The sequence below is a fragment of the Pyxicephalus adspersus genome, chromosome 2, assembly GCF_032062135.1.
Source record: "Pyxicephalus adspersus chromosome 2, UCB_Pads_2.0, whole genome shotgun sequence".
NCBI classification, from domain to species: domain Eukaryota; kingdom Metazoa; phylum Chordata; class Amphibia; order Anura; family Pyxicephalidae; genus Pyxicephalus; species Pyxicephalus adspersus.
Window position 1 is genome coordinate 18,065,198 of NC_092859.1, and position 14,649 is coordinate 18,079,846.

At 38.3% G+C, this 14,649-nt stretch overlaps 1 protein-coding gene across 1 annotated transcript in view; it reads left to right on the top strand.

Moving 5' to 3' along the window:
* The window catches only part of LOC140323037 (G protein-coupled receptor kinase 5-like), a gene marked incomplete in the record, with an annotated part of 48,242 nt that extends 34,049 nt beyond the window's left edge, over positions 1-14,193 (top strand). The window contains 9 exon segments of the mRNA XM_072399769.1: positions 1,911-2,051; positions 3,617-3,807; positions 4,836-4,873; positions 6,587-6,676; positions 6,783-6,991; positions 8,471-8,608; positions 9,746-9,883; positions 11,066-11,197; positions 11,762-14,193. Coding sequence (XP_072255870.1) covers positions 1,911-2,051; positions 3,617-3,807; positions 4,836-4,873; positions 6,587-6,676; positions 6,783-6,991; positions 8,471-8,608; positions 9,746-9,883; positions 11,066-11,197; positions 11,762-11,866 — 1,182 coding nt within the window.
* Positions 14,194-14,649: the final 456 nt, after the last annotated feature.

Consider the following 14,649-nt stretch of genomic DNA (forward strand, 5'->3'; position numbering starts at 1 on the left):
TATCTGTACTGTTCGTTTAAACTTCCTGTAGTTTCCTGCCTCTTCCTGGTCTTTGTTCCTCTGCAGGTTTCTGTTTGTTTTGTCATTAAAACAACACATTTACATTTAATTAGAATCTTTAGGCCCTTGTCATTTTAGTAACTTGTTACTGGGAAGAGCTATGCAGATGGGAGTGTAAAAGATGCTTAAATGTGTCACACTCACTGGCCGCATGATTGAGGCATTGTTGTCATTGTTGTCTTCTTGTTGGAAAGTAAGAAGAACCTTGTTCATGAGCAACACATACAAGCAGGTTATTGTTTCCTTGCACATATCAGTGGTCCTGTTTCTGGTACATTGTCTCCAGTGATATAAGTGCTTGTGTCTCATGGGCAACATTCTTTCTTAAACTAAAAAATGCTACAATGCTTGAATCCAGACACTTGGGTGACTAAAGTACTACAGGGAAGTTCCTCCTTTTCTCAAGCAATGAAGTTGCCCATCACCTTGCACAACCAAATAGAAGGCTTGGAAGAGAAGAAGCTAATATTTAGATATAGGTATAGCAGGATCATGACTGCTTTGGAGTACAGTTTTCCCTTTTTACACTTAGTTTCCAAGGTCTTCTGACTGGTCAGGAGAATCCTTAGGGTTCCTCTATGTCCATTCAATAAAGCAAAGGGGAGCACTCCTAACATTTATAATGCTGGGTAATCCTTATAGATTTCGGTGGTAAACTATTCAACAGTATATATTAAACGAAGTGTGTCCATGATGGCTTGAGTTCATCCATCCACCCATCCATCATGCTGGACGTCATTTAACCTACAACTTACAAGATGAGGACATATATATGAATTTAATATGAAAGGTAAGTATTGCAGTCCAAGCTACTGGATAAGATTTTTTTTAGAATTAAAAATGTATCCTGTAGTTCGCTTTCTCTGCAAATCTTATTATGCATTTGCTTTGAAGCCCAAATTACTGTGTATGTTTGGAATTGTTAGTTTTTATAGAACTTGGAATATTTGTTGCTTAGGAAAGGCTTGGTTCTTTTTTGGTAGTACCAAGTGATCTTTTTGCTGTTCCTCATCTAACTAAACCCTCATCTAACTAACTAAAGTAATGTAGTTTTTAAAAACTAGGAAATGTATTTTTTCCTAAAATTATCATACCAAGCATGTATGTTGCTCTGCACAGCTTTAACTAATAGATAGACACCATTCAGGATACTGTTACTTTGTGCCATACTTCCTGTCCCATTGCGGTCCTGCCTATAGGAGGTAGATGATGATGTATAAGTGTGCTGCTGCTCCTTCATTGTCCATTCTACAGCCTTGGGTGGGTGCTGGATGAATCTAAAATTCTACAAATGCATCTAAGTTAGGTCTGCTGCCATTGCTAAATAATTCCAAAGAATGAGTTTTTAACTAGGTTAATTGTATACCATATCAGGGAACCTGAATACTTTAGAAACGTGTTATCAGTTGCATTCTAAATTAGTATAGATTCACTTAAACCGCAGTATAGTCTACTGCGGGTGCAGGAAATGGTTGAGCTGTCTGGCATGGGTACATGGATCACAAGATGGTGCATGTTATCTATACAGAGCGAGAAATGCATATTGGTGTGCTGCTGTGATTTTATTCTACAATGAAAAAATAGGACTGGGAGGTTGACATCACTATTTCCTTAACTGTTAGTTATAGCAAAGCAAGGACCTTTGGCTGCGCTAATTTGAAATAAGGTGTTTATGAAAACAGAGGTATAACTATATTTGTAGTTACTTTGGGAAAACAATTACGATTCTAATTATCAGCCAGTTATTTGGGTCAGGCTTCTTTTTTCTGTGTCTGGCTCTTCTTCACCCCTGCCTCGATGCCTTCTATTGGCATTTCGTATTGATTTTTTTGCCATGCCTATCCCTTTAGGTGTGTGCCTGCCAGGTCCGTGCCACAGGCAAAATGTATGCATGTAAGAAGCTGGACAAGAAAAGGATCAAGAAAAGAAAAGGAGAATCAATGGCATTAAATGAGAAACAGATCCTGGAAAAAGTGAACAGCCGTTTTGTGGTAATATACTGCTTTATATGTTATGTATGTACATAAGTCTTAAAAGTGGGTTAATAATGGAAACTCGGGGCCATGCCCATGGCTTACCCATATTTACCCTCAAGCAATCTTCTCCCATTCTAGATGTGTTCTTTTAGACCTTGTGTCAGAAACTGATTTTTATTTCTTCCTGTAATGACTTTACCAGGATTGTAACATATTTGCAGGATCAGCTGCTAAAGAGCTTCATTTCTGGTGACATAGGCATTTGACCCAGAACTACGTCTCCCAAGTGCCCATTCGCTTCACAGTGGCCTGGCCCATCAGCACAGCAATAAAAACTTGGCATGGGATCCGTCCTCATTTTTCTCCACAACTGAGTGAATAAATTGTTCAGTAGGGTTGCTTTGGAAGTTTAGAGAAGAGGGGCGTTTTTTTTTTTTTGTTTCCAGACTTTAATGCCTTGTAATCTGATCTGCCATTTAGACATGAACAATGTAAACAGCCTAACATTCAGTCATTAACACTTTATCTATAATGAACATCTATGAACAATCATGCCAACTTGGCCAGACTGATGTCGTTATCCAACTGCTGGAAGCCGCATTTAAAATAAACTGTGTGCTAATGACGCACTGCAGCGATGCCGCGTTAGCTGTTAACGGTCCGATGATAGTGCAGCAAAGACGTCATCAGGAAATCATTTGCTGGATTACAGAGCTGCGCGCTCAGTTTCCCTCAACATTCCTGGTTACTTCTAGTTTTACAGTTTATCGATAGTTTGATTTGGTCGGAATGAAATTCTAGTAACTTTTTTTGGGAGACGGTTGGGACCTCAGTAACTGCATTATGTATTACCACCGAAAAGTTTTCTTCTCATTTACGGCACCCAAAAGGAAGTGAGGGGAAATCCTCCAAGTGGGAACAGACACAGCAGGACGGCTGAAATTTTTTTTTTTTTGAATGCTGTCAGTGCATCCCAGAAGAGATGAGGACATCACAGGAATTCTCAACCTTCCCATTATATCAAGGCTGCATGTCTTTATTTTTCTAGTGGTGTTTTATATCATTAGGAGTCCTATGGCAACAACCCAGGTCTCAAATCGAACCATAAATATGATTGGACTTCTCGTTGGGTTGTGTTATGTACACTTGAGCGATTGTCCTCAAGACATTGCTCATTATATTGCTCTTTGCAAGGTCTTCAGCTACAAGTGTATTTTCTCCTCTATGGTTCCAAACTGTTAAAAGCATTCTGTCCAATATGCACATTTAGAAAATGCCACCTCTACCCCTTTGTATGAGCTTACAGCTTCCTTATTTAGGAAATAAGCCACTATGCATCTGCAGTCAAGAGATTGTTGGATGACAGAATGGCCTAAAAGGAAATGGCTACCAATACATATTAAACTTTTAGTAGCTCACGTTTAATTCATTTAATGGTACTAGATTATAGAAGTTTATAGAAATATGTAACAGATGTGATAAAGAATCTGTGTGTATATTGGTTTAGTTAAAGTTTTTAAAGATGTCACAGAAGTTCACAATGATTACATTTTAACCATTTTCTTTTTTCTTTAACACAGGTTAACTTGGCATATGCATATGAAACAAAGGATGCTCTATGTCTTGTTCTCACCATCATGAATGGCGGAGACCTCAAATTTCACATTTACAACATGGGCAATCCTGGATTCGAGGAGGAACGAGTAGTTTTCTATGCTGCTGAGATCTGCTGTGGGCTGGAGCACCTTCATCAGGAGGGAATAGTGTACAGGTGGGCCTCTAATCTGTGTGTACCCTGACCCAGAGGGCATAGGGGTCTGTATATAAAGCCATGAATCTGACATTCACTGAGACATAGCTTGGCAGGGAATCATTTACTGCCTTTAAAGCACATGGACTTGGAAGATTCTCCATCAAGGAATACTTCAATAAATGTCAGATTCACTGCTTTATAAATAGACTCCGTAGTGTACTGGTGGACATAATGTCCATCTTTACACTGACTAGGAGGGCATAGTATATTGGTAGGTAAATGATAGGTATGCACCCCACACCAGGATGGATTATGACTGATATATACCTTCCAGAGTGTACAGGCAGGCATATACCACCAGTTTTTCTTCCTTTATAAGGAGGGAATAGTCTGTATACAAGTAGTTGTATACTTCACATGTACTTTCAGTATGCAGGATGTTTATGTGGTATTACAGACTGTGTGCCTTCATCAGGATAGTACATACATACCATATGCAGTCCTGAATAGTGTTCTGAGAAGAGATTAGTTATAAAAATTAAATCTCTGTTGCTGACTCCAGTCACCAATGACTGTCTAGTTAGTTGTTGGGTATATAAAGTGTTTCCCTTCATCTTTATGTGTATTATTGCTATTTTTACGAAAACATAATTTTTAGCATGTTTTCTTATTGATAATGCTGTAATTAACATGTAGGTTCCTTGCATTGAGATCCAAATCTTTATTTGTATATGGCACACACACAGCAGTGTGCAGGGGTGTCTCTATGAAGAAATGTATATTTGGGGCTCTTTGTGCTATTTAACCTTAGACAATTATATTAGTTTAAGGCAATCCAACTAACATAATTCTCTAAGGGTAAATAGCTAGTCTACCTGACTGTTCATATTATATATTATTAAAAACTACCAGCAACTTTCTGTTCTTTTCAGCATTATATAAACATGCATGTACAATGTTACGTCATCATAAAACACTTTTTAATTAAATTTGTGTTTATTTCGTATGTTAGTGTTTTTCATATTGTTTTTATTTTTTTTTTTCAGGGACCTGAAACCGGAAAATATTCTCTTAGATGATGATGGTATGTCACTGACTACTGTGTGTGTGTGTGTGTGTGTGTGTGTCTATGTATGTATGTATAATATATTAGTCCACACATTAAGCCTAGTTCTGGTTGCACACAGCTTTTCAGGAAGTTTAAATTAAAAACGACGACACTGCCTATTGCCTACTGTAAAGAAAAGAAGACGGAAGCACACTGCAGAAATAAATGATTAGTTATTCAAAATCAAATTGCAAAGAAATTGTGCAGGGGTCAAGAATTATGAAATCATCATTTGTGGCCATCAGCAGGCTGATCTAAGGACTCATGTAAAATAGTCCTGACGGCCTCAGTCCATTGAAGAGAAACCTCTCCTACCTAGATTACAATGCAGTGCAGAGTGAGAGCAAGTTTTGGGGTTCAATACACATCTCCATGCTATAATCTACGTGGAAGAAAGCCATTCTTGCATCTCTGAATTTTGGGAATGTTTTATTGACAATCCTGAGTGTAATGAGCCTGTAATGATCGCACACTGCTTACGGTAATCCCTCAATAGGACCTGTGTCCCCTCCATGTAATTTATTTTGATAAAACCTGTCATCAGTTCATTGGCGCGGACATGGAACTCATTCTAGGCTTACACAACAATCTGTGACATCAGTATTATGAGTCGCAGTCATTGTAAATAATCCACCACTATGATTTGGGAAGGAAGAATAGCTGAACCTCTGGTATTTTTATTGCTTTGCCCCTGAGTAGTAATTTCATTGCGGATGTGACGGTTTCCGTCACGCTTTGATGTGAACAGTTTTTCCTAATTGCCTCCTCTTACACACAGCATCTCATTTTAGGCCCATTGAACGTATAATGAAAATGTTGCTTTATGTGAAAACTCTTCATGGCTGCAGGCAGCAACTGGGCACGAGGGATCAGTTTACACGTCTTCATAAGAGCACCGAATGGACCTTTAGAGTAGAACTTTACATTAAAATTGTGTGTGTGAACAAGTTAGATTTTTATTACTATGTCTCTTCTGCAATTAAGGATTCGTACCATCCTGTTGCCAGTCTTCCTAATGCAGCTTAGTGTACAATTTTGGCTGGAATGAGCAAACTCCACATGTTCAGGAGTCTGCTCGGCCAATAAAGATGGGGAGGCATCATGAACACAGAATATCAACTGAAAATGGTGAGGGTGCTACCTTGGTCTACTGAATATTTTATCATTATGATGCAAAGATGACCATTGGGAGGACTGTCATTAGTTCATGTAATTTTAGTCCAAAAAGGTTTATCTGATTCTAGAAGAAGAAATTAGAGTGCTTATCTGGCAGACCATACAGGTTTTATTCTGCACTTGCAGGGTCTGTAATGGCCTGGATTTCGAATATTCATTGGCTAGCTGCAAACCGAATGTAAGGGAAGTAAGTAGTCCTGTAGCCAAATCTCACATTAAAATATCTTTAGAACCATCTGATGTTTAGACAGTTGGTGCATTAGATGAGGTACATCATCCTTGACCTTGAAATCGTTCCGCTAAAATCTCAAAGGGTTAGGTCATCTTTCAGCCAGTGGGGTATTAGGAGCAGTAGATACCAAGCTAGAGCATCCATTACAAAGACAATTTGACTGACAGAAGTTGTTTATTCTTAATCTAAAGCCCCCAATAACAAAGGTAAACTGTCATGATAATCAGAAGAATTTTTCCTTCAGCCTTTGATATTAATGTTTTTTTTTTCTCTCTTTTTAGGTCATATCCGAATCTCAGATTTAGGACTGGCCATAAAAATTCCAGAAGGCGAGAGTATTAGAGGAAGAGTAGGGACAGTCGGCTATATGGGTATGTATTCTTCTCCATTACCATTTTAAAATCCACTGATCAAAGGTTGTGCTGACTATAGATCTGATATCATGTATATCTTCCTCGCGGATTTATATTTCCATAGCTCCAGAAGTCATTAAAAACGAACGATATACATTCAGCCCTGACTGGTGGGGATTGGGCTGCCTCATATATGAGATGATTGAGGGACAATCACCATTCCGTGCACGGAAGGAGCGAGTGAAAAGGGAAGAAGTGGAGAAACGAGTTCAGGAGGAACAAGAGTCTTATTCTGATAAGTTCTCAGAAGACGCAAAATCCATTTGTAAGATGGTAAGAGAAAAAAGGAACTTGTTCATGTTCTATTGCCAAAGCACAAACATTTAGAACTACAAATAAAGGTGGCCTAGGCTAGGAGTCCTCAGATATGACCAGGGATCATGTCTCCTATTACTATATTAGAAGAGGTTCCAGAAACATTGAAAGCTAACATTTTTCAGGCACTTGTGTCCTGGGGATTGGGAGAAAGGCAAAGTGCTTTAGGAAAAGAAAGGAACTTATCTTCAACCATTGGCCGACATGAAAGTATCTGATCAGAGAGTGACTCTAGGACTAACCTCTTTTACTTTGAGTTGCTACATTTAACACTGTTTTGGGTAGACCTGTATTCACTTAAAAATGTAATATGTGCCTATGCAGTACCCTAAAAGAAAGTGTCTTCATTTCCTCAAGATAAACATCCCTTCACATCTGGTATGTAAGGAGGGCTACAGTCTTATAGCTTTATATCAATGTGGGATTCAAGGCATTGCTTACTAATTGCCAGTCTTACTAGTGCTGCATCATCTCTACTGTGATTCTCACTAATCTTGCTGAAGGTTTTAAATAAAGATGGAAAACCCTAGTTCTATCAAGATCTCCATCCCAATACAAACACTGTGCAGAAACATACATAAATCAGTGGTCTCATCATGAGTCTTATCGTGTATAAGAAGCCTTTAGCCTGCATGTGATCACCATGTGATTGCAGAAGTAGTAATCAAATGATCAAAAACTTACTTAGAATGAACCCAGATAAGTGGGACTGGACAGCCAGGTCTGACCATTAGCAGCTGTGCACAGCGTCATCTGCTGCCTGTCAAAGGGAAGGCGTAGCTCAATATACCCTCAGCATGAGTCTTTGTGCAGGGAAATGGTAATCTACAAATTGCAGGCTTTATGGAGGTCAAACTGGGGCCATTAGAATCGGGTCTGTCCAAAAGCTTTGGATCTACTGCCTAATTGAAAAGTTAGCTCTGCAATGGGTATGGTATAGCATGAGTATAATTTCTCTGTCCTCCTTTCTTCTGGTAACCATTGAGTTTAGATGATCCCGCTGACCTTTGCATGTTGTAGCTCCTTCTCTTGCACTCTGCATTGCAGATGCTGATTTCTGCATCTGCACACAGATCCAGGAATTTAAATTTAATAATCTCACAATAAAGCCCTGATGAGATAAAACTGTTTTAACCCTTCAGCATCTATAAAATCTTATTTAGTTTTAGATAGAATGGGTAATTGGTCTATAAATTGCATTGGCATTCTGGTTTATCAAAGTGGAATCCATCTGGCACTGTAGCTTGCTTGTGAGTGAACATGTCACAACTCAAGAGCATTTTTTTGTCTTTCTTCTCATGAGCCATTTTTTATTCTGGTTTCCAGCCCTCCCTTATAGTAGCAGGTTTTCCTTTTAAAATTGGATTTTTAAGGTCTGTGGGAGGAACAGTTAGGAATAAATGAAAACATTCAGTTCTTCCTTTATTCTGTCTGCAGCTATTATCCAAAGACCCAAAACAGAGGTTGGGGTGCAACGAACGAGGAGCCAGCCAGGTGAAGCAGCATCCATTTCTCAGGAACATCAACTTTAAAAGGCTGGAGGCTGGGATTATGAAGCCGTCTTTTGTGCCAGATGTAAGTATGCCGTTGAGCTGAAGGCACTTTTCATATCTAGGCAGTTTCTGTTTCTACACCAACATTTAACAAAAGACTGTTTAAGTATAATTGTTTCCTTGAGAATATTTGAAGATGACTTGTAATACCTGTACATTGCTTGGGCAACCTAAAGTGAGATCACATATGGTCATTTGGGTTTCTGACTTTTCATTGACTTGTTTCAATGCCACTTGTGTTTACAGCAGATGACAGACTAGAGAGACGGATCCCAAATATTTGACTAAGCTTTAATCCACTAGAACAAGGGCTCAGCAGTAATCCTTATATATGCACTGGAATCACACCACTCCTTTTTACTGATGGCTTCTCAGGGAATGAAACCTTGTTAAAGTTTAAAAGTTTTAAAAATGTTATCTATAATGGACTTGTTATAAAATTTTATGCACAGATCATGGCTGGGCTACTTGATAACATTGCAACAGTAGCTGGTGCTCTGTAAATTCCTGTTTCCTATTCTCATACAGAGTGTGACTGCCTTGAATTCAAGCAGCCTGAACAAAATTGAAAGGATTGGTGCCGAAATACTCCCAAAAATTCTTTGTTAGGGTTCATCTAAAGAAAACCGGAACTGTTTGAAGCCGGGTGAAAGCTTCATCCAGCCACAGATAAATTTAGGTTTTAAACAGAGTAGGTAAAATTCTAGACATCTAGACATTAAATTATAATTGATACCTTTGTCCACCTTGCTGAGAACCAACCTTATTATTCAGTGACCTTTATTACTGTCATTTCCACTTTATGTTGTGTTTCTGAAGACAGAAAGTACAGGGAAATATCTCTAACGGTGATAGCAGGAAAAACAGAAGTAAAATAAAGTATGTATTGAGTTACATTGGTACATGGTACAGTCTGTAATCAGTAAAATTGATTACATGACCTATATGTTCTATATGACCTATTAGATTCTATAATACCTTTAGGTTCTAAATGACCTATATGGTTCTGTGTGACCTATTAGGTTCTTTATGACCTATATGATCTGTTAGGTTCCATATGACCTATTGGGTTCTATATGACTTAATCGAATACCTTCTAAAATACTGTAATTGGTTGTCCTTAGGTGTATAATAATTGTTAATAATTTTCGTCTTGCAGCCCCGGGCAGTGTATTGTAAGGATGTGCTGGACATTGAGCAATTTTCAACGGTTAAAGGTGTAAATTTGGACAAAACTGACAATGACTTCTATGCCAAGTTTGCAACTGGATGTGTGTCAATCCCCTGGCAGAATGAGGTGAGTGTGTACCAGATTTCACATTAAAATATAGTGCTGCAAGGACAGGTAAACTTTCCTAGCATTAAAATCTATATGTGTAACTTAAGTGTACAGTTCTATACTCATTGGTTATCTTAAAGTAAAAGTTTTACATCACTTGCCAGCAGTAACTCCCCCCATAGGCTGAATACAGAACATTATGAAGGTCCTGGGCTCATAGATAATTCTATGAACAGTGATTTATATCCAGCCATGAGGGCTGTCTAGTCTTTTGCTTTTCTCGTCTAATGATTAAGTAGCAAAATAAAATAAGTGGTAACCAATCTTAGAACTTGGAAAATCCAAAAATAGAAAAAAATCCTTTGGGCTTTATACATTGGCAGTGTCAGTCTTAATGTTTTATGTCATGTGGATGATGATAGTGGATCAGGGGAAGAATAAGGAACTAATCTGGTAACCTATTAACTCCTTTTTATACATCAATGAATAAAGATTTATGGTACCTACTGCTACCAACCAACGGAAATCTTCCCCTGTGAGGACAAAAATAAAAACTTGAAAGAAAATATCCCCCTGCTTAAATACATGGAGTTGGTCTTTAAAGAATCGGACGAAAATTGGAACTGTCCTGTGACCCATACATGTGTTAATACCAAATGTCATCTGACTGAACTTTAGGCTACATTCTCTTTGAACTTTACATGTGGTTATGAGAAATAGGATCTGGTTCTGTATAAAAGAACGTTGTTATGAGTTATACCTTCCTGACCCTGGAAAATCACATGTCCTACTAAAAAAATAGGAACCCATTTATAAAGTAGGAGAATGACCTTACAGCTGCTATAAAAAATAACCAAAGCCTGGTACATTTATGAAGCACAGTATGACGCTAAACAAATGAACGTAAATTTATCAAACCTCTTAGATTGTAAGCTCTTCTGTGCAGGGTCCTCTCCTGATGTCATTGTTTGTATCTGGTCATTTGCAACCCCTATTTAATGTACAGCGCTGCATAATATTTAGGCACTGAAATAAATACACTTTAATAAAAATAATATTAATAATTGATTTCAATGTGTTAGTAATTAAATGATTGGTAAGAGAATAGCAAAGTCACATGACCCCAAAGTTGGTAGTCCATATTTTCGATACATGTATAGTACTGTGTGTGAAAGTATCTGTTTTGGTTTGCATCCATAGATGATTGAAACAGAATGTTTCAAGGACCTCAATGTCTTTGGACCAAATGGGACCCGTTCTCCAGATTTAGATTGGAGGCAACTTCCTGAACCGCCAAAACGTAGCCTGCTCCAAAGGATCTTCAGAAGACATGTAAGTGTATATGAGGGTTTCGTTGTCTATTCTAGAACCATAGGATGTTCTGTAGAGTTATAGCCTAAATTTTTAAATATACATTTTGTGGGGTCAATCTGGCAACAACAAAATATTAAGGGTGCCCATCTTCTGGTTCTTTTGCTTTTTATATTTTTTTATTATTTAAACTTTTGTTTTATAGATATTTGTTTGTATTACAGATAAATATTTAATAGGTGGCCTAGCAACATTTTTTATCTTTGCAGAAACTTTGTAGGCTGTTTGCTAGAAAAATTCTAATTATCACAATGATGCTAATAGAGCTCCACCTACTGGCTGGATTGAAGACAACAGATATTATACAATTTTCTATATATTTGGGTGCAGGCGGTTTGCAGAATTTGGGTATTATTAGGGTTTGGGTCGTAGAGATTGAATGAATGGCTGCAGAAACTGATCAGTATGTTTTTGTACCAGTTTGGCTGTACACTGTCATGCACATATATTTGCCACCTTTTGCCATGGCATTTCATGCCCAAGTGTTTTGGTTACTTGTAACAAATATCAATGTTTTGTCTCCAGCAGGCAGATTATGGGATCACATCAAACGACTCCTCCCTTTCCACCGTCACCACCACAAACCACCACTTCCAAAGCAGGACGGCCACATCCAACGCCTCGTCTTGACGGAATATTCTGTAATCGGCCCCTGGAGCGGCCCTCAGATTTTACCATAAACCATCCCAAGAACCCTCCTCCGTCCCTCCCGTACTCTCAGGTGTAGCCTTGAACTCTGTGCAAACTTTTTACAGGAAAAAAATATAAATATATATAAATATATAAATATATTTTAGGTCTTCCAAGACCAAAAGAACTCATGGGAAATTTATATAACTGCTGGACATGGCTTCCAGCAGTGGTGAGATTTCAAAAAAAAAAAAATTGTTTTTGTTTTCTGTTTTTTCTTTTATTAAGCAGATCACTGCTGGAAAACAAAGGTTTTATGCTAAGCTCATGGAAATATACAAGCTGTGTTTTTTGTTTTTTTCTGATTATTTTATTTTTAAGTTCTGTATCATTTTTTATGACTTGGTAATGCATCTTATAAAAAAGAAAAAAATTTCAGGATTATTCGGAAAACATTTTGTTTTATCCCAGTGTTCATGTGACGGAAGAGATGTTTTTGTTCTTTTTTTTTTTTAATCTCTGGAGGCATTTATGTTGCTTTGTTTCTTTTTGGTGTGCTGCTTTGCCAGTTTTTTTAATGATCATCAGACCGCTAAATGGGGTTTCCAGCTTAGTTTGAACTCACCAATCTGCTTGGTTATCCTTCAGGCCATTATGCAGAGGGATCGCCTCCAAAGAGCCATAGGGTATCACCCATAGCACCACTTGCTGCTGAAATCTGGTATTGCATCACAACTGAGAACTACTGTGAATAGTTGGACTGCCCTGAAAAGATGAGGAACAAGCTTTCCTTTTTATTTACTGTGAGACCTTTCGGTGCAGTCCCAAGCAGATGTTGGTGTTCATGTAATACTAGAAACCCCTGTATGTACTATGGGCAGCTATGTTGTAGCTGAGAATTCATTCAGTGCCATCGCAAGTGCTGAGAACGTCACAGTTCTTATGTAAATGGCACCCGTGTTCTGGCAAATGCAGTCAGCTAAAAGCCTTTTTTTTTTTTTTTTCATTTTGCTGGAGTTCCAATATAAATGTATATATTTTTTATAACACAGTAGGCCTCATTGTTTAAAGCAGAGCTCCAAGCAAATATTAAAATATTTTTTACTCCCGTTATCTATTCATAAGCAAACTTTATTGATGCCTTTTCTTTCACTGTGATTTGAGCATTATCACAGGTTCGTGTCTGCGATCTTCTGCGATGACATAAGTGCAGTGCACCGTAGGAACTGATAGCTTCTTTGCAGTAAAGGCGCAGAATCAAACCGGTGTATGGAGTGGATATCAGTTTCTGAATACTGTACAATATTCACAAAGACATGGGTCGATCAGTCTGCAGTTACAGTGCAGAATGAAGACAAGTTCGGTGTAAATAGAGCGGTGTTTTCAGGGTGCTGTGATGACGGCCTTAAAACCACACTGAAATAAAAGGCAAGGGAAATGGATTTATATCTCCCTGGGTATATTGAAAGTGTTAATGTGTTTTAAAAGTATTTATCATCCTGATATCTAAGCTGGCTTTGGGTCACACAATCCTCTTGTACCGCAAAAACAAGACGGAGAGATTGTAAGCTGCGAACCAATTAGATCAAAATGCACAATACTGCCAGTCTAATTTGTTTTTAGGCACTGGGAGCTATAGGTAGAGCTGTTCAGGCAGCATTAAGGATGCACAAGCTGTATTATTAGATGGCTGTACAGTGTGGTAATGTGCAACCGCAAGACTTGCAGAACAGATCTGCAAATAATTTGGTATATATGTATATAAATTGTGTGTTCAGATGTTTGCCTGGAGTCCTGCATGAGAAGAGAATCCCATAAATGGGATTCCAATCCTTCCAGGACCTTGTGGGTAATATAGGCGTTTTATTGGACAGATTCTATGGCCAAATTTGTTATTGAATTTTCTCCTCCCCCAATAGTCTTGCAGATGTCTTTGTCCTGGAAGAAACCTTTATTTCCTTTTTTCAAGAGATGTGTAATGCAGAAAAAAAACATACAGAAGTATTGATCATTATTTACATTCTCTTTGTGCCTGACAAACGGAGTTCTTTATTTTCTCCTCTTCTTTACCTCACTCCTCGTATTTCATAGCAGCGTGCTGCACGTTGACAACATAGCTGCCGGAACAAGCACGGTCACACTACAGTTGTCAGACTTCTGGACTTTTAGCAATATCAAGGGAAAAAAAAGACATTATGTGGCATTGTGATTTCATGATATTTGAATAGAGAATTAACAGTTTACATATTTTTGTGATATAGGACAGTTCTCCTCAAAATGACATTTTCATATAGGAAACCTGGAGATAAAACTCAACCTGCAATCTCCCTTTTGATTTCTGTTGTGGTTATTTAAAAAAAAAAAAAAAAGGTTTTCCGTCTTGGTAGTCTACAATATAGAGGCTTTAAGACTGGTCGTGTGTGGAACTTACCGGTGTCATGGAATTAAATAACTGGGAGTCCTTACATGAAGCTGGGACGTGGGGGGGGGGGATGAAGGTTAAAGGGTATGTAAACCAGACTAATGAAATTATCTTATTTGCTCCCTTTTGGTCTCATTAAAGTTGGAAGTAGGCTAAAAAAAACTTTTACTTTGGCAGACCTGTCAATCCGTGGGTCCTCCGTCATCTTCTTGAAATATTCACCGGGCACCGCCATCTTCCTTCCCCTTTGTCTGCCTACGTCACCCGTTCTTGTGCTGCACTGGTATGGGATCGGGTGTCGTAGCCTTTGGTAGGTGGGGTGAAAGAAATCTGATCTTACTGCGCATGTGTGAGATCTGCA